The following is a 27,760-nucleotide window of genomic DNA, read 5'->3' on the forward strand; positions in this document are numbered from 1 at the left end:
ATGGGGACGGCGTCGTCCCTGGTGAGCCCGGCAGGCGCGGTCGGGGAGGTGATCGAGGACACGTACGGCGGCGGCGAGGCCTGCGAGATCCCGGTGGAGGTGAAGCCCAAGGCCCGGCTGCTGCGCGGCTCCCTGCGGCGCGTCGGTGCCTCGCGGCCCGGCGGCCTCATCGGGGCCAGCTTCAAGTCGACGGCTTCGGTGCAGGAGCTGGAGTGCGTGGCCGAGTACGAGCGGCTGAAGAAGGAGTACGAGATCTTCCGCGTCAGCAAGAACAACGAGGTGGCCTCCATGGTGAAGAAAGAGGCCAAACTGGACAGGGAGAACAAGCGGCTGCGCGCTGAGCTGCAGGTAGCTCCCGCCGCTCTCTCGGATGAGGGGTCTGAGCAGAGAAGCTGTGGCAGGGAGGTGATGGGTGAGGTGGCTTTTCCTTCCCAAGGTGCTGGGGAAGTGGTGCTTGCCCCAGCGCGCTCCTGGTGTGACATTGGTGTGTGGTCAAGGTGTGCCTCTAGGATGGGGACCACAGGGTCCCTGGGTGAGGAAGATGTGGAGTGCTTGGGATAACATCGTTATATCCAAACCTGAAGAGGACTAAAACCTTTTATCAGCAATTGCTTTCACTTGGTATGTTAAATGTTTTCAGGCACTTCAGAAAACCTACCAGAAAATCCTTAGAGAGAAAGAAAGTGCATTGGAAGCTAAATACCAAGCCATGGAGAGAGCTGCTACTTTTGAACATGATCGAGACAAGGTCAAAAGGCAATTCAAGGTATGGCTTCACTTCCCTTCCTGGGAAAAGGACCAAAAAGAAGATAAATGTCATTTGGGTACATTTCCCCCTACAATAGCTTTCATGAGGACCTCTCCTTCTTATAAACAATAATTGGAGTATCGTTGCTGTAGCTGTCTATTTTGTTTAGGATAATCTTAACATCTCTGTAAGACTGAGGAAAAAGGAAACTATGCAGTGATGCATCTTGAACTAAATTCCTGTGTTGTTTTAACACAGAAAGTACTCGTGTTTTAGAGTGCCAGGAAAACCTGGGCTGCAAACTGGCACATGCTGAAGGAATGTATAAACACAGAGCTCCATTATTTCTGAATCAATTTTATATATAGTATTGTAATGTTAAACACTGCTAGCTTACATTAAAGGAAAGCGTGTATTGGTGCATCTCTTGGCTGCTGAAGTGTGATATCCAGTTAAAGACAAAAGTGTTTGTGCTTTTGGAGAGGTGACTTGAAATGCCAAGCTGATACTTCTGCTTTTTCCGTACTGCAGATGGTGGTTTTTCTACCACTCAAAACAGAGCAGTAGGTCTGGTTTTGCTGGTTTTGCACTGTTTTGAAGATTATTGATACCTTTAATTGTAGCAGGTGTTAATGTTTGGCAGATGCATAAAAAGAGGATTGGTTTTGACCTTATTTAAGAAAATGAGACTTGAAGAAGATGCCATCTCTTTGAATTTAGGTTCATGTTTTCTTCCCATATGTAAACGTAAAAAAACATATATGCAGGAATAAAAGGGAGTGTTTGAGAAAAATTACTACATATGGTGGGTTTAGAAGACAATAAACTTTAAAGGATGTAAAAAGTTACTTACCATTTTTAATGAACTTACCAAACTAATGCAGTCTTCTAACTTTCAGAACAGTATGCTGAGGTTTAAAATGGTAAAATTGTGAAAACAGATAATTTTAAACTATGTTTTCCTGCTCATTTATAGGCTCCTGATGGCTTCTTCTTCACATTTTCATGCCTTTGCCTGCTAAGTGACTGCTAGAACCTTATTTTTCCAACTGAACCAGATAGTATGAATTGAGGAACTGATACTGATTATTAAAAGATTTATGGTTTGTATTTTTCTCTGCTCACAGATTTTTAGAGAAACTAAAGAAAATGAGATTCAAGACTTACTGCGGGCCAAACGGGAGCTAGAAGCCAAGCTTCAGAGACTCCAGGCCCAAGGAATCCAGGTGTTTGATCCTGAAGAGTCTGATTCTGATGATAATTGTACGGATGTTACAGGTGAGAATTTCAGCATCAATATTTTGTGTTGGAATGTGACTGAGGTGTCTGAGTAGTAAAGCACAAGTCAAGTACTTAGGTCCTATTTGAAAAAAAGCTTTAATCCAGACAGAAAGCAACATAAAATAGTTTAAAGGGTAAAAGCAGCTGACTTCACAGGGCTTGGTTTAGATTGTGGGAATCCCATGTTTCTAGTCCTGTGAGTGAATTGATGAAGAAAGTAGAGCACTGTCTAGGCACAGTGACTTTAACACTCTTTTAAATTGTTCCATGAACAAGTCTTTATTTTTCTAGTCTTTTTTGAGTTTTCTTTTTCTGGATCTGAGGATCCCGCTCCAAAGGATCCAAAAAGCACACCCGAAACTAGAGGGAATCTTGGATTTACTGTCTATGAATAATGCAGTATGCCAGTCTCAGCTGCTGTCCTTTTCAGAATAGCAGTTAGGTATTTAACAACCATGAACTGACCAAAAGAGTAATTTTATTGAAGAACTTTTTGACAGGAAAAGCCCTTGCAATCTTAATGACATAAAAGGCAAAAATTTGTTATATGCTGTAGGAGGTATTTGATAGCATGGGAAGGATTCAGATAGGCACGTGATCAGTCCACTGGCTTTGCATCAGGTTCAAAATAGAGCAATAATAGTAGCAGACTGTTAGCACTTCGACACTCTTAAGGGTATCTGCCATTATTTCTTGTACCATGAAGGGTTATTGAGGAAAAACTGCATGCAAGTGCTGTTGCTTAACCTGTGTTTTGCTTATAGAGATCAACCGTTACATCTTGGCAGGAGTATAAATATGCAATCTTTAAAAGTAGAAACATTTCAAAATGCAGTAAATGGCTTTTTGCATAGTAACTATGCATTTGATGGACTTCTGTGGTACAGCTAGTCTGTTTTATGTATTTTTTCTGTCTTCTTTTGTATTAAATTGATTTTTTAATTCGTATTTCCCTTAGCTTTTTTCTAAGTAATTTTCAATTTCCTGATTTTCTCCATGGAAGGTTTATTTAGCGTCTTGAATGTTGTGTATTGATTGGCAGAAGTGTAATCCAAGCATGCTGTGAAGAGATACCATGAAAGCTCTTTCACACAGCATAGAGACTATATTTCAATTCTGACCTACAGCCACTTTATGCTTTTCAGTGCTGGAACATTCCTGAACAAAAGTTGTCAATTTTATGGTATACCAAATGCCTGCATCAATCCTGATTTGTAATGCAGGTCAGCATTTGAACCCAACAGATGTCAGCAATCTATATATTGGCAGATAAGCTCATCCTTTAGCTTCACATTACCTTTGGACAAATGCCTGTTTAGAACTACAGCACACAAAGGTGTGAGCAGATCTGCTAAAGGAGTAAAAAATTACCATCAGTGGTATATGGCAATGGGTTTCAACTGGCTTATTTAAGACTGATAATTTACCTTGTTTAGTGACATTAAAAAAGGGATTTTTTGTTGTTGTTGTTTTCCAATTCTTAGCTACAGGGGCACAATCTGAGTACTGGAATGGAGGAGCTTTGGGAAGTGAGCCATCCATGGGTAGTATGATGCAACTTCAGCAGTCTTTCAGAGGACCGGAATTTGCTCATAGCTCCATAGATGTTGAGGGACCATTTGCAAATATAAACAGGGGTAAGTAATGGTGGTTTGTTTGGCTGGGATTATAGGTGTCTGTGTCATTTTTCTATCTAAAGTAATTCTGTTCTTTCTTAGCTCATTTTCTGTCCATTCATGGGTATGTGAGGGTTATTTGGAATTCTTCATTGTACAAATCAAAGGAACTGTAGCAGTACATGCTGTTACTGTTAATATATTTGGTGACTGAATATGTGCAGCAGTGATTTTAATGAGCAGCGGTGACTGACACTTTGTTGGGGATAAACCATTTTGTTGCTTATATTGACTATGGAAGATAGTGAGGGGACCATTGGTGGAAATCTGATTACAAGACCAAGATATATGCATTGTTGTGTTGAATCAGTGTTAGATATTTTCTTATCCATAATTGTTGCTCTGGAACTTTATTTCCCAAATGGCCTCTTGCAGATTGTCTTCTGGTGCTCTGGTTTCCCTGCCCCTGGAACCCTTCCTGCTTATAGTTGACTTTGCTGGCAGTTTCTCCCCTTTTCCTTCAGTCCTTCAGGCTCTGATTCAGAAGTGTGTGCCTGAAAAGTGGGAGGGCAGGGTCTCCTCTATGATGGCTCCTGCTTCATACACTAAGCCTTTCATCATCCCATGTGGTACTGAAAGGAGAACCTACTCCTATCTTGAAAAAGTGACCAGCCACAAAATGAAGAACCTAAGAAAGTTTTAAAATTCATTGCTTCCATTGCTTCTATAGGCTTCTGTATGCTTCTAGTTGACATTCAGTGCTACAGTAAGCAATGGACTTCATCTCAGTGAGAATTTCCTGTAATGTTTCACTGTCATTTATTCACATGTTCTAATCAAAATAAAGAAATGTAGATCTGGAGGGAAAAGCAAAACCAACTTTAACTATGACTGATTTTATTATTTCTGCATATTTTTACTTATTTTACAATTATCAGCTTGGTTTTGTGGATACATTTCATCAATCCTCTTTAAAGGACATATAATTGTAATGATAATATATTTAACGCTGGTTTTGCCACATTATCAAATTCTATGGCATTGATGATATGCGGTCTCTAAATTCAAATTTACAATATTGGTTTAGTAAAAATATCACTACTATTTTAAATAACACCTAATATTTATAATGTTAAGATGTTACGACTTACCTGTTACCAGTGTAATCAGGTGTGAAGATCTCTTGACTTTGTTTTGTATTTTTTAGATGATTGGGATGCTGCTGTTGCCAGTTTATTACAGGTTACTCCTCTGTTTTCCCACTCTCTCTGGAGTAACACAGTAAGGTGTTTTATTATTGGTACTGATGAGACTCAACCAGAAGTGGACATCTTCATTAGAGTGAGTACCTCACAAGCTTATGCTTGCTTACATGCTGGTTTGTTTCCACTGTGATACTTAGTCAGAAATTTGTCTAATATTTCTTGCAAGCTTTAGCGAGTGTAGCCTGATGTCAGTGAAAGTATTGTCAAGGACTTCAGAGGAAGAAACTACTTAGAGAAAAGAAACAGATTCATCCAGTAGGTCCTTAGCGCTATGCAGGTTTAGTAATGAAACACCGTTACTCAAATTTGCTTTCAGAACTACTCACCAAAGCTTCAAAGAGTCTGTGAAACAATGGGGTACTTCTTTCAAGTTGTTCATTTTTCAGAAGAATATGAAAGGCCTCTTAAGGATGTAAGAAAATGGGAAATTGAAAAAAGTTCATTAATCGTTTTGCTCCTGCATTTAACTTTGCCAAGGTGAGTGTTTTCCAGATTGGTAAAGCAAATGGAAACTGGTAATCCATGCAGAGTTCATAGCGTAGTAAAATGTATGTGATGCTTTGCTCACTACTTTTCCAAAGCTGCTATCTTCAAAGTGATGCTCCTTTGAACTTTAGGTTTGCTAGTGCGGATAGTTAAAAGAATACATCAGCTTTGTATCATTTCCTTTTTCTTGTAGCTACAGATATCTTAAAATACAGCATTAAAAGATGTCTTCATAGCACAGAAATGTTTTGCTTTCCAAGAGCATCTCTCGATCGTGTATATTGCTGGAGTCTTAGGAATTCAGGATGGCTGGTGTGAACGTCCTCTGTGTTTTTCATGTGCTTATCTAGCTTTACACCTGGCTTTAGCATTTTGATTTTATTCTCTCTCATATCATTTTCTATCTTTGGCTGGTTTTTGGACTGATTTCTTGGCTCTCCTGTGTGGTACCTTATGCTAGCTTTCTACAGCTTAATTTACTGAAATCATGAGGGTTTATGACAAAAGGTGCTTCCATGTGTTCTGTTTTAATAAGTAAATTCCTAACCTTCTGGGAGAGGAAACATGACTCACTAAACGAAAACCACCAAACTTAAGAATACTTTTAGAATGGTGTTAGGGCTGTTTCTGTTATGCATTTGGGAAATATGGGCAGTTTTGATGTTTGGGAGAGGAAGGGGTCTCCTTTTGCTGAAGAAGAGAGAAAAAGGGATTAGAAAATGTAATATTAAGGATCATGAAGTGGTCATCCCAAAACATCTGTATGAATGCAAAAAGCTGGAAATGTTGGTATGCAGTAAGTTTCATATTAGTAGATTTTAAACTCTAGGGATTTCAAATACTGTGTGTTATTAGAGCTCTTGTATTGTATTAACTAGACCTCCTGTTTTTGTAAATAAAACATCTGTCCACAGAGAATTAAAGGCTGGTTTAAGACACTAGTAGCTAAGATTAACAACAGTGGAATGCTTCAGGGACCAGCCAGGTGCTACAGAAGATGGTGGTTTGTTTTCATAGAAGAATCAGACTACAGCTGCCATCCGTTTATGCTGTTAGAAGGATAGTATAAGCTGCCTGGGATATTGGAACTCTGAGGTGATAGTGTTGCCAAATAACCAGCTCTGTGTATGTGGGTCAGAAGTGTTCAATAATGAAATACACAAGGAAAAAAAAAACCACACAAAGGAATGTTCTTGCCAACGGTATTCACTTAGAGAGTTTCTCTTAGAAAACACATGATGAAAATTGTAGTTCTCATATAAAGAATATAACATTTAAGAGATCCTGTCTGCTTTTGTCAGCATCCTCAAGTTGTACTGTTCTTTGTGGAACAGCGATAGATTGCTGGGAATGATATCCATGGTTATCATTCTCACATACAAAGAGCCTTTGAGTTTGAAGATGTGTAATTCTCCTTTTGAACTACTAAAAATGAAAATATTATCCTACATCTGACAAATATTAAAGGACTTTTCCTAAAGAGGACAAGGAATAGAGCAGAGCCTTCAAGTAAGTGAGGGAGGACAGAGCATGTACATGGTGTTTATTAATCGTGTGACTTCATGTTCTTGCCATGCAAGGCAGTTAACCTTCACTCTGCATATTGGTATGACAGGAGATCAACTTTTAATTTACAAAGCAATGATCATAAAAAATAATAAATGTTTTTAATGGTTTCGGTACAGAGAGCATGTATTTCTCTCTTAGCTTTTCCTTGCTTCAGAGTTTATCCTAAGTTGTCTGCTGAGATATTTGCTTGCCCTTTGTTGTAAACAGGTATGACTTTTGAATTAGATTTTGCAGTGAAACCCATCTTTGGAGCTTGTGTTGATTGAACTGTTTACTACAGCAGTGTAATATAGCACAAGAATGCTGATTTCCAATCTAGTTGTTTGTTGGAGGACTGTGAAGAAGCCTTCTTGAGAAATCCAGAAGAGAAACCCCGGCTCATTTACCACAGAAAGGAGGATGGCAGAGTCAGTTCAGCTTCAGTGCAACAGTTCATTGAGCAAATCTCTCATGTGAACAAAGCAAAGGTATGCCATTTTAAAGACGAATGCTAAAAGGCTTGTTTTCCTGCTATAAACAACATGGAGTGCTAGTAGTCCCACATTTTAGGAGAAACCACATTGAACTCATTGCTGTGGATGCTCATTATATGAGCAGATTGATGAAGCTGGAATCTATGAATGTTATAAAATTTTCAGTAGCAGAGGAGAAAAACAGCCACTGCATTTTCACTGAAAATAAAATCCCTGCTCTATAAGGATAGAACTTCTCACCTGTGTTTAGCCATTTAAATGGCAAAGTTATTTATCTAAGGCCCCTCTGTAGCCATGGAAGAGAAAAAATACGGCTCCAGAGAGTCTGCTCCCATCTCAGAATAGATCAGTTGCCATTTATTTCCCTCTGCAGAGAGAACTACTGGAACTAGATGCCCAACTTTTAAAAGCTTAGACAAAGTGAATCCTGCCTAAGGAAAGCAATAGAATGGAATTTAAATGTGTTCCAGAATGTTTTTGTTGGAAGCCCTAAATACTGTTTCCAGTTGGGTTCAAATTTGCATCATCCTTTGCTATTTACTTTTTCAGATGATTGATCATACTGGAGGTGTGGAGGAAGGAACATATGAAATCTATAGTTGCATGGAAAAGATAATTAAACAGGTAGAATACATGTTGCATTTCAGCTTTTATCTGTTCCTGCTTTGATTTATGACCTTAAGTGATGTTAGTGTGATTACTACATGTTACTTCCATGTAATTTAAAGGATCATTTTGTGTTTTTATTGTTAATATCTGGCAAGCAAAGAAATCTGGAAGTGGAAAATAAAAACCCAAACTGATGAGTGCTTTTAGGGACAAGAACAGGAATAACAGGGGGAAGGAGTCTGTTTGTGGCTTAAATTCTTTGAATTTCTCTTTAACCATGTCATAGGATAAAGAAAGATTGCATAGTCCATTGTTTCCTTATTCTTCCTTGTGAGGAGTTGCTTCCACTATGAGAAGACTAAACCCAATGTCTTGAGACCTGTGGATTCAGAGTTAACTTGGTTTCATGTAATTGCTCATTTATTTATGTTCTGTGCTAGTCTTAAAGGAAATGATCACAGTGATGTTAATAGAGCTGTGTCATATACCGTGGAAATGAGACTAACACCAAATGTGCCTGCACATTTATATAGAATAAGAATAATAAATAAGAATTTATATATAATAAGAAGTATAGTTGCAGTTTTCTCCAAGTCATTTTCTTTTTACTTAGGATATATTGGGGTGTGAAATGACAGAACTAGAAGGCAAGGATTTAGGTAATAAGGAAGAGTCCGCTGCTCCTGAAGAAGAAGTTTTTGGTGATGTATTGTGGGATGCACATGATGAACAAGAACAGATGGAAGCTTTTCAGCAGGCCTCTAATTCAACATGTGAGCTGGGATTTGAGAAAGTAAGTACGTTGGAAATGTATATGGATGAAGACGAAAGTCATCACTCCCATCCATCTCTTGTTAGGCAAGTTGTACTTCTGCAGAAAAAGCTGTGTCTGAGAGCATCCTTGAGGCTGTTACTCCTTAGGCTAGAAAAAGCCATATGTCTTATATATATGGCATACTTATTTTGTGGGAGAGCTGCCAGTTTGTGTGTTGTTGAATGACACTGATGAAGAAGCACTGGAAAAAAAGGACTGTAATTGTGTGCTGGAAGTAGGGTGTCCTAGAAAAGGCTGTGAATGTTTTGGGGTTCTTGGAGGAAATCTGAGCTCTGTCTTGACACCTTGAGTTAGGTCTTTTGGAAATGACTAATGGAAAGATTTCATCGTGCAGCCGTACGTATGTGAGAAGAACAGAGAGAACTTAAGAGCTGTTGAATAGCTCAGTACTTACTCATTACTTGAAATAAAACTTTTAAAACATTTGAAATTGGGGATATCAGACACAATTATATGTAGGGGAAGTATAGTGAATGTAGGAAGATAAACATGAAAGTGGTTGTGGAAGGTGATACATCAGCTTATTTTAGCAATATTCCTTGATATTATAATGTAACATAAGCATGCAGATTCTGTATTAATTGTGTTTAAATTGTTAGTACCCCTATTTTACCAGCAAAATTTATTCTTTTACTTCACAATACTCCTATATTGGCAATGGTTTGGAGGATACTGCCGTCTTTATTACGTAGTAGAACAGGGATATAATAGAATATTAATAGAAAAAATACCTATGTATATCTTAATGTGCATTCACTTCTTTTTTCAGCCAAAATAGCTCTCCAAAGTTGATGAAGGGTAGTTGTTGTTTTTATCATCCTGAACTCTGCTACAGCATTCTTGGGCACCCATGTGGTGAAAGAAACCCTTTCTTTTGTATGCTTACTGCCTCAAAATACCATTTTAATACCAAAGTGCCAACTTTGAAGGCTTTGTCCTGGCAACCATATCCAGTGCAGTGGAGTAGCTGAGGGGGAAAGAGAGACAAGGAAGCCTGAACAAACATAGTTCCCAATTGTTTTACTGTAGTAACATTAATTCAGTTTATTAGGACTGAAAATTCCATTTTAAATGGTTTTGAAAAAATGCTTTATTTATTTCACTATTTTTTTAAAAGAGATAATAAATTCTGTGGTTTAAATGTTTAATTAGAGAATTTATTTGTACTGTATTGCATTTCAGTAGTTAATTTCCATACTGTAATAAATCTGTACGTGCCTTTTGCGTCTAGATGGTTTACAATACCAAGCACTGTATTTCTCCTTTAAACAGTGGAATATTTGTAATGATTGTTGCTTTTTTTTATAGTACTTCGAACGTCTAAATGACCTTGTAGCAGCACCAGCACCAATTCCACCTCTGCTTGTATCAGGAGGACCAGGCTCTGGGAAATCTCTCCTTCTGTCAAAGTGGTAGTTTAAACTATTATTTTTTTTACATGAATGAAATTTGAAGGATAAAAAAAAAGATGGTTTCTATTTCACACATTGTATCAGTTTAGTTAGAGGTAAAATGGGAGAATTTACAAAGCACTGAAGTTACTGAAGCATCCTGGAAAGATGTGTAACAATTAAGTAGCTAATTCCATCTGGACTGCCTTTAACATCTCTCTGCCTCTAATATCAATACCCTACAGACCTGCCTTTGTGGTATCAGTAGCTCAATAGCGTTGCCCTTATCTGATACAGAAAGGGGATCCTTTGAAGTCTTTTTAACCAGCCTAATGATTTATCGTAGAAATTCATTTTATGGTCACTTGTAGGCTATGACAAACTGTGCTGACATAAAAATAAATTGGTAGTGTCATTACCTCTTAGCAGCTTAGTGACATACGACTGTCCAGGGCCAGGAAGGGCACTTACTAATGGCTCTCAGTACTGAGAGAACAAAACTTGAATCTGACACAAAAAGTTCAGTTGTAGCTCAGGAAATGTCTATCCTATTTTCAAGATAACCATTGAACACCTCTAACTCAGACTGTCCACCTCCTTTGGCAAAACTGGTTGCTTTGATTTGAGATATATTTGCAAAATTGCAGTGTGTTAAGTGCCCTTTCTTTGTTTTTGATTTCTCTCATTAGGATTCAATTGCAACAGAAGCATTCCCCAAACACTCTAATTCTTTATCACTTTGTTGGGAGGCCCATGTCTACTAGTGCAGAATCTGCATTGATAATCAAACGCCTTACTTTAAAGGTAGGCTGTGTTATTACATACCCTGTATTGTCTAATTCTTTGGAAAAGTACCTCTGTGTGTGTGTGTGTTTGTATGTGAAAAGATAAAATCTTCTACAGGTTTCAGGGTTTTCTACATCAGTTCAGAGTAATACAAATATAAGGCATTATAGAACAGGGGGAATCGGATCATATATGTTGAATACAAATCGATTAAACAGCATCCCTGGGATATTCACAATAGATTGGCATTGGCAGTTGTTCTTCCAATAACCTATATTGATTGATGTAAAAACATATAAGCTTCTTCCAAACTTTCCTGCCATCTGGCCAATGACAGAGGCACGTGGTACCTCTTCTGTCTGTGTATTTAGAAACCTGAGGCTGTATTCATTAGTTGGCACTGTATCTGTTCCTGGACTAGTCTTTCTCCTATGATTATTTATTTATTTATTTATGGTGTGTTAAATATGTGGGGAATAAATGAAGAGTATTTCTGTGCCAGGGCCTGAGCTTTATTCTTCTTTCACAGGGTGCCACTAAGGACCTCAGAGGATTAAAACCTTTAGAAAAAGGTCCAGTGGAGGCCAATAAGGATGATCAGGGGTGTGGAGCATCTTTCTTTATGAGGAGAGATTGCAGGAGCTGGGCCTGTTTAGTCTAGAGAAGAACAGCGTGAGAGGGGCCCTGCCTTGAAAGGGGGTTGGACTGGGAGATCTCCAGAGGTCCCTTCCAACCCTAATGATTCTGTGTGAAAAATTAAATTAATTGTGCTCTCCTTGCAATTTTCTCTTGTATTTTAGAAGTCTTCCTGTTTAACCTCTGCAACTTTTAAGCCCTTTAAGTCTCCACATCCGTTGTCCTCAGGTTCTCTCTCTAGAATTAAACAGCAAGTTCAATAAATAGTCTTTGTTCTGCATATGCCAGCTTTCTTTCTGTGTGAACTTGACTATTTTGTGCCAAAATAGTGTGGGGTTTTGTTTATTTGCTTCTCTCCTGCATCTGCAGGACTTCTTTCGTGAGAGTTTTTAAGGTCGAATTTGTTATATGTGCTTGTAATTCCGCAGCTTATGCAACACTCTTGGTTAGTGTCACCTCTGACTTTCGATCCAGCTAAACTTCTGGAAGAGTTTCCTCGTTGGCTGGAAAAACTTTCTGCACGTCATCAAGGCAGCATTATTATCATTATTGATTCTATTGACCAGATACAGGTATGTCTTCAAAATACTTACCTTTTGTCAGTCTAGAGGAAATCTCAACTCTTGTAATAGGTTTGGCTACATCTGTGTAACAGAAATATTTATGTCTGCTTTGCTCTAAACAGCACATCTAGAAAATAGAACATATTTCTGTAGATAAATTGTGTTGGTTTGGGATTCTTCTACCTGTCTTAACACCTTAATTTTTGAAGCCTTTTGAAACACCTTCATGTATTGAAAGATTCAAAGCTGGGAGATGATTTATGGGCATCAAAATAGCCTAGTGTTTCTGAGGTAAACATTTCAACAATAATATTCTATCGTCTGCTTTATTTTATGTCCAGTCATGCTCATACATGTCAATGGGTCATTTAGTATGGCTTCAAGAACCACATTATGAACATTTTTTTTAAGGCAGGGCGGTTGGAACTAGATGATCTTAAGGTTCTTTCGAACCCAAACCATTCTGTGATTCTGTGACACTGGGGAATTTACTGAGCTGTGCAGTTAATGAACTGTATCAACTTCCAGCATTGTTTTGAACAATCTTTGTATTAAGTAACAAAACTTGTTTTTTAAGCAAGCTGAGAAGCATATGAAGTGGCTGATAGATCCATTGCCAGTGAATGTGAGAGTGATTGTATCGGTGAATGTAGAAACATGTCCACAGGCGTGGAGGTATGTTACATTTCTGAGTTGTTTCAAAGTAGCCTGGGTTGTAATTGTTGTTTTAAATTACAGTTACTTGGTGAAGAGCAAACAGCAGATTTGCTAGGACCTGGAGATTTAATAGGATATGGTTTTGCAACTATTGAGGACAACAAAAGCTTCCCTATTGCAACTGCAGAGAACAGATTTTAGCTGTTTTGATTTACTGTGATGGATCTGTCCATGTGACTGTATGGAAGAGAGTATTAAATGCAGTCAGATGCACATGAAGAACCACCATACCATGATGTAGATCCAGGATAAGGCTAAAAGCAGAAATTTGAGTTGTGATAACTAGAATTTCTTAGTAACAGGGAACAGCCTCAATTACTGCTGTGATATAAATCTTCAGAAAGGTCTGGAACTTTGATGTCTTTTTTTCCTTTTGTGTGCTATTGAATAAGGTCTGAATATGACTTTGTTCTCTATCAAAGGTTGTGGCCCACTCTTCATCTTGATCCGCTGAATTCCAAAGATGTTAAATCTCTCATTAGTGCAGAATGTAACTCTGCAAATGTTAAATTGACTAAAGAGCAGGTATGTCTGTTGCAGTTCTAAAGTACTTTAGTATAACCTTTAATGGAGACATACAGGCCCAGATGCCAAAGGAAGGTATTATATTAAGCTAACTAAGTACTAATGCTCAAGACAGCATGCCATTTTTTTACCCCACAGCTCATAGCACTGAAACAGATGGAACAGCATAAATTATTAACACACAGTGCAGTTGCACGTATTGCTGTAAACATGTTCTTTTATATTAGAATAATAGAAGGTTTAGTATTGCATAATACTGTAACAAAGATCGGCAGAGTGAGGAAAAAGTATTTCACCTTTAATTTTGCCTTAGAGACCAATTCTATAATGTAATCCTCATCTTGAGATGCATGATGGTTAGATCTTAATTCTTTTAAATTCAAAAGGAAACTTTCACTTGTATGCTTCTATAGCTACAAAACCACACAGTATTTTGTGTGCTGGTCATTATGTCATGATTTTCAGATCTTACAGATAGAAGCATAGCTAGAACTTTTATCTTCTTGTGGAACAGTGAACATGTCATTGGTGCAGTTAATTTCATCTTGGCTTACAGATTTTGTTTCAAATGTTGTAGGAGAAGAAGCTTGAGAGACATTGTCGTTCTGCCGCAACTTGCAATGCTTTGTATGTCACTCTCTTGGGCAAAACCATTGCCTGGTAAGTTGAGATGATCTTGAAATTATTGTGCTCATCACTAGATTAGAAGACCTGAAGTAGGTTTGTTAGCATTTTGAAATACATTCATTTAACATAGAATGAATCTTGTTTAGAGAAAACAGTGGAGCAACCGTTTCCCCCTTTCACTGACTGTACATGCAATGGGAAGAATAACCAGAGTCACCATTTTGATCCTAAGTGAATCCAAATAGTTATATCTGTCTTTTTTCTGCTCTTCTGTTTTGATTTTATTTTTCTGTTATTCTGCTTTCTGGGTATGTCAGTTGCTTCAATGCTTTTTAAAGGTATTTGGGGAATGTTGGCATTGTTTTTTTTAAACAATTTAATTCAGGTCTGTTGTATTTACTGATGTACCAGATAGTTTGCCTCATAGATTTTTAAGGCTAAAGGAAGTTCAACAACTGTTTAGTGTAACATCCTGCATATGGTACTTTGCCCTATAATTCCTGCTGTGGAGAAAATTAATCTTCCCTCTTGTGCAAGAGAATACTTAATAAGTGCATTGGCTTATTGTTAACCTAGACCTCACCTTGTTGAGAAAGATGCATTTTTAGTTGGGAGACTCCCAGGAGATGATACACTGATTGGTAATTTACTCTGGGTGACTGATTTTGATTATGTTTTGTTTCTGTTTTATGTCCTAGAGTGCTTAATTGCTCCTGAAAGCAGGCTTTGTAAACGATTTAAGTGAAACAGTAGCATGTGGTCTTACCTTTACCCAACCTGATGGTTTTATTCTGTGCTCCGGTTGGAGGAAAGAACACTGTAACATACTTTCTTTTTAATAAATAAGAATGTAGCAGTTATTCAGAGAAATCAGACAGTACAACAGAAGGTGGCTTCAGGAATTCACCTCTTCTGTGTTTAATCTCAGCAAGACTTGTGCACCTTTTAAACCCAGCAGGAATTCAGAGCCTTTTTGAGCTCTTTAGTAGTTGCAGTTCATCTTACTCTGCCAAATTTGATATTCTAAACCATGCCCTTTCTATCTTTCTGCTCAGTCTTGGAAATACAGGAAATATAGATGAAACCCTTCAACAGTGTTTGGAGTGTCAAGACACCGTGTCACTCTACAGGCTTGTTCTGAGGTCAATTCAAGAATCATTGCAGAGTGATACAGAGAAAGGTCTTTTGAGAGAGGTAAGCAGAGAATGCGTCACTGTTTCTGCAGGTATTGTACATTCTTTCCTGAAAGAATCTTAAATTACAAGTAAATACAAATCTACGTTGGTTCATATGTAGGATTAGAGATGACTGTATTATTAGTATGGAAGGGACAATTTTATTAATTGAATTATATCTTTTGCATAACTGTAGAACATCTGACTGCTTTGTGTTAAATTTCAACTAAGTCATTGTCTCCCAAAACAACTTTTCCACGACCATGTGATACAGAAACAGCATTTCCTTGCTGATCACAACCTTCATCCAATGGTTAACGACACTGAGCATAGTAAATGTAATCAGAACGTGGGATCTTGTTAAGACAGGGCACTGCTTCCTCTTCCTACCTTTGCAGAATTTCCCTGTTGTGTGGAACATTGTTTTGATTAGGACATAATACTCAATAGTTGCTAGAAGTTCTTTGGTGCTGACAGCATAAGACCTTCAGCATAGTCTGAGATAGAAGTTCCTTATCATAATGAAGTTATTTTCCAGTGTTTTAGAGGAAAGTTGAAGGAGCCATTTGTTTGTCCCAGAGTGTCCCATTTGGTGCTTTATCTATAAGAATGTTGATCTATTAGCACTGAGGACTGTTCTTTGAGGACTGAAGAGGGGAAAGGGCTTGTGTAGGCAGGTGTTGTGTTGGCTCCTAAAGTGTTTTTCTTGGAATTTCAGCGTAAGTAAGCTCTGCAGCAAACACTGCTAACTATAAAATACTTGTGCTCTATGTAGATACTGTGTGTCATTGGTGTTAGCCACAATGGCATGAGTGAGTCAGAGCTGATGGAACTTTATCCTGAGCTGTCTTCTGCAGCCTTAGCCTCGCTCGTTCACAGCCTGCACAGAATGTGTTTGCTGACATATGGCTGTGGTTTGCTGAAGTTCCAGCACCTCCAGGTAGGTTTTGTAATCTAAACATGTGCAAGTGAAATTCCAACCCCTGAGCCCCTGCTGGTGTTTAGAACAGTTGTGTTGTTAACTGGAATGACTGTGATATGTTTATGTTTGCTCATCTGTTTTCCATAAGGTCTGATCTGATGTTAGAATCACCTTGAAAACTGCTAGGGCTGTGACATTAGTATTGGCCATTATTGTTCAGCAGTTGAAACCTGGCATTTCAAACCTTCAGAAATTTCTGATCTATTAGTTGTTAACTAACTCCATGTGTTCTAGAAAACACAGGATGCTGGAGAGGGACTCTTCATCAGGGACTGTAGTGATAGGACAAGGGGTGATGGGTTCAAACCGAAACAGGGGAAGTTCAGGTTAGATCTAAGGCAGAAGTTCTTCCCTGTGAGGGTGCTGAGGCGCTGGCACAGGGTGCCCAGAGAAGTGGTGAGTGCCCCATCCCTGGCAGTGTTCAAGGCCAGGTTGGACAGGGCTTGGGTGACATGGTCTAGTGTGAGGTGTCCCTGCCCATGGCAGAGGGTTGCAGGTGTATGATCTTACAGTCCTTTCCACCCTAAGCTATTCTATGATTCTATGATACAACACTGGTTTTGCAAAACCCAAGCAGAATGGAAGGAGAAGGGGCTATCTGCATAACCAGAGCTCTGGTCTAATATAAGACAATCTGTTGCTAGTGCTTTTGTCAACAAAAGATTTTCAGTTCTACAAGATGTGTTTCATAAAGAAATCTTGCATAGCACCATGTGTATCATCAGCATTTAATAAACAAATGCATTTTCTTTCTTTCAATTATACTGTTTTTCAGGCTTGGGAGATGGTGAGACTAGAGTATATGGAAGAAGGTGAAAATGTACTTTCTGCCTATAGACAAAAACTAGTGGAGTATTTCACCATGCAGCTAAGGTAGGTCAGAACTCAAGTTGTGTTAAATTGCAGGCTTTATGCTTCATGGATGCTTTTGTTTTCTTTATATAGCTTCTTTGACTCAGTTTAGTAAATTATTTCAGCAGAATAACTCTGCAAAACCCTAGTTGTCAGGGTAAGTTTATTATTGATATGTTGATTTTTAAGCTTGGAAAATACTGAGGACTATGGAGGGGAATGGGAAGGAATTTCTACCACATCAGTTATTTTGTGGTAATTGACCCCATGTGGATTTTTAACTCCCAGTAACTGCTAGGAACTTTGAGGTTGCTTGGAACTTGCAGAAGCAGAGAACAACTTGTGTTCAGCAAGCAGTTAGCACATACACAAGAGGAGCTCCAGTAGAAAAGCTGACCAGCTACAAGTTCACGTCTAGGTTGAAAAGTGGTTTGCATTTACAGTCCTGAGTTAATGTGTCCCAGCTGTGGGCTACTGCTTACTGCTGCTCCTCAGAGCATCCACTGTTGGGGAGCAGAAAGCCAAGAGAGCCAAAGTGTGCCAGGGAAAAGTCACAAAGGGATGGAGGGCTGCTGCAGGGCTGCAGTCCTGCTAACAGGCACAGGTCAGCCCATACGGGAGGGAAGAACAGCTTCCTGTGGGGTGCCTGGGGGTTCCACTAGCTCTGAGGTGAAATTAAAATGAAGATGTGAGAAAATGGAGTACATAGGTCTTATAGTAGTCAGTCTGTTTAGACATCCAGGCATGGCAATTGCGTGCTTGCCTAGTTTTCACTTCAAATCGGCAAGTACTTTTAGGCCTCTCAGGGTTTTAATGTTTGTTTTTATTTGCTTTTCTTTCAATAGTCGAGACCGAGTGACTTGGAGAAGTGCAGATGAACTTCCCTGGCTCTTCCAACAGCAGGGTGATAAGCAAAAGCTACACAAGTGTCTTTTGAATCTCTTTGTATCACAAAACCTTTACAAAAGGTACAAAAGCAGCCACTGCTTCGGTGGTTAGAAACATTTCAAAGCAATTTTTATCGCTGTAAATCAGATAATGACAGATATTTATTTAAAGAGCTGAAATAGTAGAGGCTGAAATGCTAAATGCTATTGTCACATGAATCATCTTTTTTTTCTATTCTGTTACATATGGGGGTTGATAAAGGGACAAATAGATACTGCTGTTGAACAGCTTAGTCTCTATGGATTGTCTCTAGATGCTGTAGCCTAAAAACAGCATTCATGCATATGGTCCTTCTAAGCTAGCATGAGTCTGAATAGAGGGGTATCAGAGATAAGATGAGCTTCTTATTTCCTTGTTAAAACAGGGGACATTTTGCAGAATTGCTGAGTTACTGGCAGCTGGTTGGGAAAGATAAGAGCTCTATGGCAGCTGAGTATTTTGACTCTCTGAAAGAATATGAGAAAAGCTGTGAGGGAGAGGCAAGTATGATCTGCCTGGCTGATCTTTATGAGACCCTGGGACGGTTTCTTAAGGACCTAGGTCTTCTCAGTCAGGTAAGTGCATCTAGAGATTGTAACAGCAAGAAGGCAAATTAAGCAGAGCTCAGCGTGTGCTTTCTGTTGCAGTTGCAAAGTCGTTGTAGCATGCAAGGTGCTGCCTGCTACCATCATACACTGAACTCCCTTGTTCCAGGCTGTAGCTCCTCTGCAGCGCTCTCTGGAGATTCGCGAGACTGCGCTGGATCCAGACCACCCGAGGGTGGCACAGTCACTGCACCAGCTCGCAGGAGTTTATGTGCAGTGGAAGAAGTTTGGAAATGCTGAACAGCTGTATAAACAGGCACTGGAAATCTCTGAGAACGCTTATGGAGCTGAGCATCCTCGGGTAGCCCGTGAACTTGATGCACTTGCAACCTTATACCAAAAGCAGAACAAGTAAGCTTAACTACACTGGTATTTGTATGTGGAGGTGACCAGAAATAACAGCAGAGATTTTCCTCCTGGAACCACAATGTTTCACTGGTTCTGTTCTAGAGTTTCATAAGTTCCCATGCAACCATGAGCATCCCCTCTGTATTCCTGTAGCAAGCCACCCAGCAGGGGCCAACAGCTGGTTGTCATTTAACAACAAAGTATTGTCTGGCCCTAAGCATCTTGAATATTTTTATCTTTGACAAAAAGTGTGATTTCTGCCCCCAAGATTCTTAAATTCTCCTCAAATTTATACACTCCGGTAATTCAGAAGCTTTCCAGAATACTCATTAATGCTACATTTGGCATTCTTCTAACACTATAATTGTTTTCAGATATGAACAAGCTGAGCAACTGAGGAAAAAGTCCTTCAGAATACGCCAAAAAGCAGCAAGGAGGAAAGGCAGCCTGGTAAGGAGATGTTTGATACTTAAAGTACAGGCATGTTGTGGCTCTGCAGAATGGATGATAAAGTGCCCCTGCAGAGCTGACAAAGCTCCAGTGCTTTGGATAATTGAGGGCATAGGTAGTGGAGTAGCCCAGCAGCAGCTTTTTAACTGCCCTTTCATCTCTGCTGTGAGTGGAAATGCTTCAGTCCGACTGGTATGGAGTTGAGGAGTGGGAAAGAAAGAGTGGATATGTACATTTGGGTGTGCAGAATTACTGCTGATACAATTGGCTGTTGAACTGGCAGTGGAATAAGGTGTTTTCCAGAAGGACTGAGGCATTTATCCTAATAGGATGAACAGTGTTTTACTGCAGTGAATAATCCAAGTAATAATTTTAGGTGCCATACTAAGTTTTTCCCCATTTTGTCTTCCATGGTTTTCAGCTAGAGTTCCTCGTGCCATTCTTGAGCTAAGGCTTTGTTTGTCATGCAGTGCTTGTACTATGAGTTCAGCTAGTAACATCAGAGCTCTAAGTTGTAGCTCTAATAAGAATACTGAAAGGCCATAAGAATGTTGCTATTTCCACAGTGCTTAAGTAGAAAAGAATTCGGATCATGAAGATTTTGTCCATTTCTGTAACGAGTTCTGCTGCACAAATCTTTTTATTAAGACTGCAAAGATGGAGAATAGGAGGAGTGTGTCACAGTGGCTGCACTTTTTACTTGTAATTCACTTTGCATGTAAGCATTAGCTTGGCAGCCCATTTTACAATGATCCATGGAACATTTAACAATGATCCAGCCTGGAGTAATAGGTAATATGTTTTTGTAAATGGCATTTAGGGTAGGAGATTAAATTGGTTTTCAGTATAGAAACCTAAGAATTTGATCTGAATTGGTTATTTGAACTGTGGAGTTTAAGCAGATCAGCGTGTGTGATACAAGACAAACAGAGCTGTAGGACAGCACAGTAACTTAAAGTTCGTGGAATCATTTTTTGTGAAATTCCCTGTTAGATTGTAAATAAGCAAATGTTTATGTGCCAGTTAGCTTGAAAACAGAACTTAGGTAGGATTATTGTGCTCCTTTGGTACTAAACTAAGTCTTTTGACATTCTGTCTTGAGCTGTACTTTCAAAGTAATGGGGATTGGCTTATAGTACCTTGTGCTTTGCCGTAGTGTGGCTTTGCTCTCCTGCGCCAAAGAGCCCTGCAATTGGAAGAGCTCACCTTAGGCAAGGATACACCAGATAATGCTCGAACTCTCAATGAGCTTGGAGTCCTCTACTACCTGCAGAATAATCTGGAGTAAGTGTTATTAATTGTGATACATCCACTGAGTGTTCCTATGGATTTAAAAGGAGGTAAAGCCTTGAGAACTCGCTCTAAATGTGAACACATGATCAAATATGGTGCTGTCCCTGATTCATTCTACTGAGGTTTGTTTGCTGTGACATTCACTCATCATTTCTAGGGTTGATGCTATTAGCATGTGAGTATTTACTAAGTCAGTGCATTTCCTGCATTCAGAATTGCTGTTCCACAGTTTTAAGTTCACTAGCCTTTACTGCACATATCAGTACTTGATATTTGTGCCTCTTCTACTCAGCTTCACTATTTTGTGAGCCTCCTTTGTACTGTTCATCTGTGAATGGCAGGATTGTGCTGTAACAAACACTCAAAATATCAGTATTAGTAGAAATCATGAGTTAAATATTCACTGTGCTTGGAATCCTTAAGCTTTTACCCTGCTGGCCTTTTTAAGGGTGAAAGAGGACAGAGCAGCACAAAGGCGTTCTAAGAGCAGATAAACAGGGGTGTTGAAGGGGAATAAAAGGTGCAGAACAGTTCTGATTGCATGGCAAGAAGCCACTCTTCACGTCAACTTCTTCAGGCCGCAGAGTAGTCTAAAAGTATGTGTTGTGAGGGAGTTGTAAAGTCACATTAAATCTTTTCAGAGAAAAAAGGAAGTAACAGCACAGAGTAAGTGGGGAAGTTTAGATTGGATCTAAGGAAGAAATTCTTTACTGGCAGGGTGGTGAGGCGCTGGAATGGGTTGCCCAGGGAGGTTGTGAATGCTCCATCCTTGGCAGTGTTCAAGGCCAGGTTGGATGAGGCCTTGGGTGACATGGTTTAGTGTGGGGTGTCCCTGCCCATGGCAGGGGGGTTGGAACTGAATGATCTTAAGGTCCTTTCCAACCCTAACTATTCTGTGATTCTATTCTATTCTATAAGTTCTGGAAGTATTTTACATTCTTCCTATATCTGATCTTTACGTCACAGTAGTTGTTGGGGAGCTGCAGGAATACATTGTCATTTAGGATCTGCACATGGAATCTCTGTTAAATGCAGAGATTATAAATATATTATAATTATATAATTATATATAATTATATATTATGTATAAAATATATAGTATTATGTAATTATATAAAATATAATTATATGTGATATGATTACATTATATATAATTATATAAAGTTATACAAATATTATTATAGATATAATAATTATAAAGTTATAACTTCTTTATGGTGAAGCAGTTGATTTTTAACAGTGTTGGAAATGTGGGGTTTTCCATCAGTTTTCCCTCATGAAGTCATGCTGAAGTGACTGATAATAGAGGAGTGACACCTATCTAATTTTATACAAGATCATTTTATATTCCTCATTATTCATATGTAGTTCCTGTCCAACGCAGCCAAACTTCTAGAGTAACTGTATCTCCACTATTTCATAGGTGAGCAAAAGGATAAACTTCGTGCTAATGAAGCTTGAAGTCATTGTTTTAACTGGGTATTGTGTCTCCATTCAGAATCAGCAAGTCCAAGATTGAACATCTTGATCATTTGATGCAGTTAGAATGAAATCAATGACAGAAGAGCTTGTCACTTCAGTTGCGTATGTTAGATCACATCATCCTCTAGCCCCTGCATAGAGTGAAGACCTTCTGACATTTCTCTGAGATCTCCAGAACTGAACCTACAGTTCTGTGTATAAATGATTTTTTTTTTCCCCCCTGTAATGTGAAATGGATTTTTCCCATTTCCTAAGCTGACCTTTTGGGAACAGTGTCACACAGAATTTGTCTGGATGTCAGGGTGACAAACTGCCTGGTTATAATGGATGCTGCCATGGTTACATGGGGATCACCCATTGTTCCTGATAGAAGTGCTGTAAATCCATAGTGGAATAGTAGGACTACACTAGTGAGACAAAGTATACCCTTTTGATAGGGCAATGCTTGAATGGTGGCATGACACAGAGTCTTTTCTACTTTGTCACTTCTAGACAGCTTCTTCTATGAGAAGCCAGCTCATTACCTACATAAAATCCCATTCCAGTCTCTCTCACCTTGGTGTGAAAGCTATCTGTTCAGCCCTATAAAGTGGTTTATGTTCTTTAAAGTTCCTTGAAAAATACGTGTTCTGGGCCTTTACCTCATATCTCACTATTGTTTTATCCATGGAAGTACTTGACTACTGTGCCCAGAAGTCAGTAGACTGTTTTGAACAAGAAAGGGTTACTTGCATAACTGAAGATGTAGGTTGAATTAAAGAGCAGCCATGGGTTAGGGCAATGTTTGCTGAAATGTGCTGGACTGGCTTTTCAGTCCTTATAACAGGAAGGATACAGGATTGCACAGGAATATATTAACTAGCTTGCTGCCTACATCCTAAACACAGCAGGTCTGTGTCATGGATGTGTAGTTCCTCACTGTGTGAGTGAATTTCTGCTCTGGCATTTGCTTATTCTGAGGAGAGTCCACTTCCAAATGCCAGTGTTTGTGCAGTTTCCAGGGCTGAGTTTGTTCTGTTTCAAACAGCCGCTTCAGCCTGTACAGATGTTCCCAGCTTCCAGATGCTGCTGACTGAGTGAATGTTTCCTGCAGGACAGCAGAGCTTTTCCTGAAGCGCTCCTTGGAAATGAGAGAGAGAGTCCTGGGACCCGACCACCCCGACTGCGCGCAGTCCTTGAACAACCTGGCAGCCTTGTGCAATGAGAAGAAGCACTATGACAAGGCAGAGGAACTCTATGAGAAAGCTTTAGACATCAGGAGGAGAGCACTGGCTCCAGATCATCCCTCCTTAGCTTATACTGTGAAACACCTGGCAGTGCTGTACAAAAAGATGGTAAGCACAAGCCTGTTAGCTTTTCTTACCACCTCGATTAGCTGTAACGCCTTGCGTTGTTAGTCTTCAATCCAGAAGGAATGGGGCATGGGAATATTGTCAGCTGTTGGTGATCCACACCAATAAAAGAAGCATAAAGATGTAGTCAAGTGGCCTCGGTGTGTTTCCAAAAAGCCCACTAGCTTTTTCAAAACACATTTATTCCAGATGAGTTACTGAGCATCTTCAAACTGGTGATGCTTTGAAAACATAAGGAGAAAATATGAATTTTGCAATTGCAGTGATCCATTTCTCACCATTACAGTGGAAGTCTGCAATATTTCATTGCCATTAAGTATGAGAATTCACATTCTAAGAAGCCTAAGCATACTTGTGAAGTCCATCCAGTTAATTATGTGAGCAGGTTGGAATTTGCAGGAAAACAGATAATAAAAAGTAATCTCCAGTAAAACTAGCTGGAATATGAGAGAGGTGTTTTAGAGAAACCAAAGTCAAGAAGCCAATGCCTCAATATGGTGAATGGGAAGCAACAGGTACTTGAAATGGCATCAGACACTGTGGCTGCTCCAGGGAAGATGGTGTAAACACCACGTCAGTACATGGAAAACTGCCCAAAAGTTAAGGCAGCTCCATTCCCATTCCTTTGTCACCAGTAAAATGTAGGCCCTTCAGGACAAAAAATAAGCTCTGCTCCCATCTATGGCAGGATGAGACAATTGTGGAGAAAATATACATCCTAAACGAAAGAGATAGGCATAGCTGAGAAACACATCACCTGGGAGCTGAATGTGCTCAGTGTTGGGGAAAATTAGGTCCTAATCAATATTCATGATAAAGAGCCTGTGCAGAATATAACTATGAATTAACCAAAATTAAACCCTTATTCTGGAAACAGCTACATCTTCTCCAGGGCTTTTTGTTTAAAATAGATTTTACTGTTGCTGTTTTGACACACAAAAGAACTGAATCATTTCCACCTCTGTTATGTCTAGGGAAAACTTGACAAGGCTGTTCCTCTGTATGAACTAGCAGTTGAAATCCGACAGAAGTCATTTGGCCCAAAACATCCCAGTGTGGCAACTGCTTTGGTCAATCTGGCTGTCCTGTACTGTCAGATGGTAAGTGCTTCATGTCTTACATGTTTATTATTCCTGTCATAGGTTTTATAAGAGTAGGTCTCTAGAGCACAACATTTCCAGTGACAGGGGGTCATCACACTACGAGGAAACACAGCTCCACTGCTGACCCAGAGGGAAACACAACCCTTTGAATCATAGACTCATAGAATGGTTTGGGTTGGAAAGGACCTTAAGATCATCCAGTTCCAACCCCCTACTATGGGCAGAGATACCTCACACTAAACTATAACACCCAAGGCTCTGTCCAACCTGGCCTTCCTGTATCTGAAGGGGCTACAAGGATGCTGGAGAGGGACTCTTCCTCAGGGACTGTATCGACAGGACAAGCGGTGATGGGTTCAAACTGAAACAGGGGAAGTTCAGGTTAGATTTAAGGCAGAAGTTCTTCCCTGTGAGGGTGCTGAGACACTGGCACAGAGTGCCCACAGAAGTGATAAATGCTCCATCCCTGGCAGTGTTTAAGGCCAGGTTGGATAGAGTCTTTGGTGACATGGTTTAGTGTGAGGTGTCCCTGCCCATGGCAGGGGGTTGGAACTGGATGATCTTACAGTCCTTTCCAACCCAAACCAGTCTGGGAATCTATGATTCTATGTATAATAAAATCTGAGAAGGCTGTAGACTTCCTAGTTTACAACTAATATGAAATTCAAAAGAGATGCAATCAATTTGATTAAAAACAAATCAATTTACCACATTCCTTACTTAGCATCAGTAGGAGTGAGCTGTAGATTTTTTTTCTCTATTTCTGCAATATGCATATCTGATTTTAAACAGGGATTAAAGTTGTCTCAGGTAAAATTAAAGAGCATTTGGTAACTCAAAGCTTTCAGGATTGAGATCTCTCAAAACTGCCTAGAAGCCCAGACCCCAATTATTACAATTACAGGGGGGGATTGCATTTGCAAGAGCAAACCAATTGCTCTGACAATCTCAATTACCATCCTTATCTGTCAACAGTATCAAGAAATCAAAACACCTTTCTGGTTAAATATGCATGACTTTGCATCTAGGATGTGTTGATATTCTGTTGGCAAAAGGAATTACAAGCGTAACATACATCTATAACAAACAACTCTCTCCTACCCAAAGAAAAAGCAGATTGAAGCTTTACCTCTCTATGAACGGGCACTGAAGATTTATGAAGACAGCTTTGGGCACATGCATCCTCGTGTGGGGGAAACTCTGAAGAACTTGGCTGTGCTTAGGTAAGATTATATGGGTTAGCCCTATAAAAGCAAATTACTTATAACAGTTACTGGATGAAAGAAAACATCCTGGGCTTGTGTACTTAATAGGCAAGTGGAGAGCCTTAAGCACACTTTGGCGGTAGCATGGTGTGCATTTCAGTTTAAATGAAATGAGAGACCTCTTTTATTTGCTTGTTTCAACTTTGTTTTACTCTTCTCCAAAGCTACGAAGGGGGACACTTTGAGAAGGCAGCTGAACTGTACAAGAGAGCTATGGAAATAAAAGAAGCAGAGACTTTGTTGATAGGTGGAAAAGCAACTTCTCGACACTCATCGAGTGGAGATACATTCAGCTTAAAAAGTGCATTATCACCCAATGTTTTCCTGGAACATGGACAAAGGTGATACAAACCTGCTCCAAGGAAAGGCAGGCTCTGTTGCTATTTTAAAGCAGACATGAAATGACTAAGACTATCTATTTTTCCTGAGATAATGTACTATTTTAGGACCGACCCCTGTCTTCATGAAAGACAGGGAAACAAATGTTGAAGCTTGAAATCCTTCCATGTTAACTTCGCAGGCTGCATGGTACGAAGTGAGCTTCTTTCATTGTATATAGATACGCACATTAGTTACTAGCTGAAGTCAGAGCTACTACTAAACCCGTGGATTGGTTTACCTCTTAGCCTAAGTGCCAGGATTAGAACAAGTTCAGTGAAACCTATTGTATATACTCTATAGAGTAATTCTTATTTCTGTGTTGGAAGAGCTTGACTTGTAGGATTTGTGTATTTTTGGTTTTCATCCATCCTTCCTGCCTTTTTAGAAGCTTTTAAAGGTGTTCCTAAAAAGAGAGTGATTTTGAATAAGGCAAAAGTTCCACCCAAAGTACCTGCAGGGTGGCTTCAGCTTGAAGCAGACTTACATTCAAGGGACTTGTGCGAAATTAATTGGTTTCCTTGGGCAGCTAATACCTAAATATACCCTCATACGCTCTAAATATACCCTCACCTACAGCTAAAGCTGTTGTCAGATTCAACTGTGTCCAGTAAAAATACTTGCAGTAAGGAACCAGAATGATAGTGATGATGACCCAATTCCCTGTTGTTAGCCCTTTAGCAATGCTTTTGCTATTTAATCTCATAGAATCCCTTAAAACACAACAATATTTGTATTAGCTGGAAAAACCTAGTAATGCAAGCTAGTTTTCCATCAGATAAAAAGATGCTAATCAAATCTACCTGCTTGCTGTATTTCGTAATACTCTGGTCAGCTGGAAGAATCATTTTGAAGTCTGTTCATTCCAATTCAATCATAGAATCCCAGATTGGTTTGGGTTGGAAGGGTTCTTACAGCTCATCCAGTTCCAACCCCCTGCCATAGGCAGAGACGCCTTCCACTAAAGTGCCCAAGGCTCTGTCCAGCCTGGCCTTGAACACTGCCAGGGATGGAGCATTCACCACTTCTCTGGGCACCCTGTGCCAGCGCCTCAGCACCCTCACAGGGCAGAACTTCTGCCTTAGATCTAACCTGAACTTCCCCTGTTTCAGTTTGAACCCATCACCCCTTGTCCTATTGCTACAGTCCCTGATGAAGAGTCCCTCTCCAGCATCAATCCATGAATCAATTTGAATACATACTAAAAAAAGACAAAAATTCACTGAAACTTCACTACAACATTTTAGTGGCAACTGATATAAAGATTTACTTGATCTGATTTTGACTGAAAAATGCAAGTGGCCATCACCTCAGAATGGTACTTCCCTTCCACAGTATTTTCTCCCTTTTAGAGCAGAGTTAAATATAACCTATTTCAGCCCTTGTTCTGGAATTTAACATTTTGGTAAGGGTGTAACTTA

At 39.4% G+C, this 27,760-nt stretch overlaps 1 protein-coding gene across 1 annotated transcript; it reads left to right on the forward strand.

The window, feature by feature from the left end:
* NPHP3 (nephrocystin 3) lies at nt 1-26,662 on the forward strand (the record flags this gene model as incomplete). Its single annotated transcript, XM_080610862.1, has 27 exons — nt 1-348; nt 641-766; nt 1,876-2,026; nt 3,514-3,666; nt 4,853-4,986; nt 5,227-5,387; nt 7,285-7,432; nt 7,988-8,062; nt 8,661-8,840; nt 10,191-10,294; nt 10,963-11,077; nt 12,124-12,267; nt 12,836-12,933; nt 13,398-13,500; nt 14,078-14,160; nt 15,183-15,321; nt 16,078-16,242; nt 17,060-17,157; nt 17,982-18,104; nt 18,449-18,638; nt 18,778-19,019; nt 19,391-19,466; nt 20,623-20,750; nt 23,335-23,575; nt 24,568-24,693; nt 25,804-25,919; nt 26,126-26,662. The coding sequence occupies 27 exons, from the start codon at nt 1-3 to the stop codon at nt 26,304-26,306; spliced, it is 3,948 nt and encodes a 1,315-aa protein (XP_080466988.1). The 3' UTR covers nt 26,307-26,662.
* Nucleotides 26,663-27,760: the final 1,098 nt, after the last annotated feature.

The sequence above is a fragment of the Psittacula echo genome (genome assembly GCF_963264785.1).
Source record: "Psittacula echo genome assembly, chromosome: 2".
NCBI lineage: Eukaryota > Metazoa > Chordata > Aves > Psittaciformes > Psittacidae > Psittacula > Psittacula echo.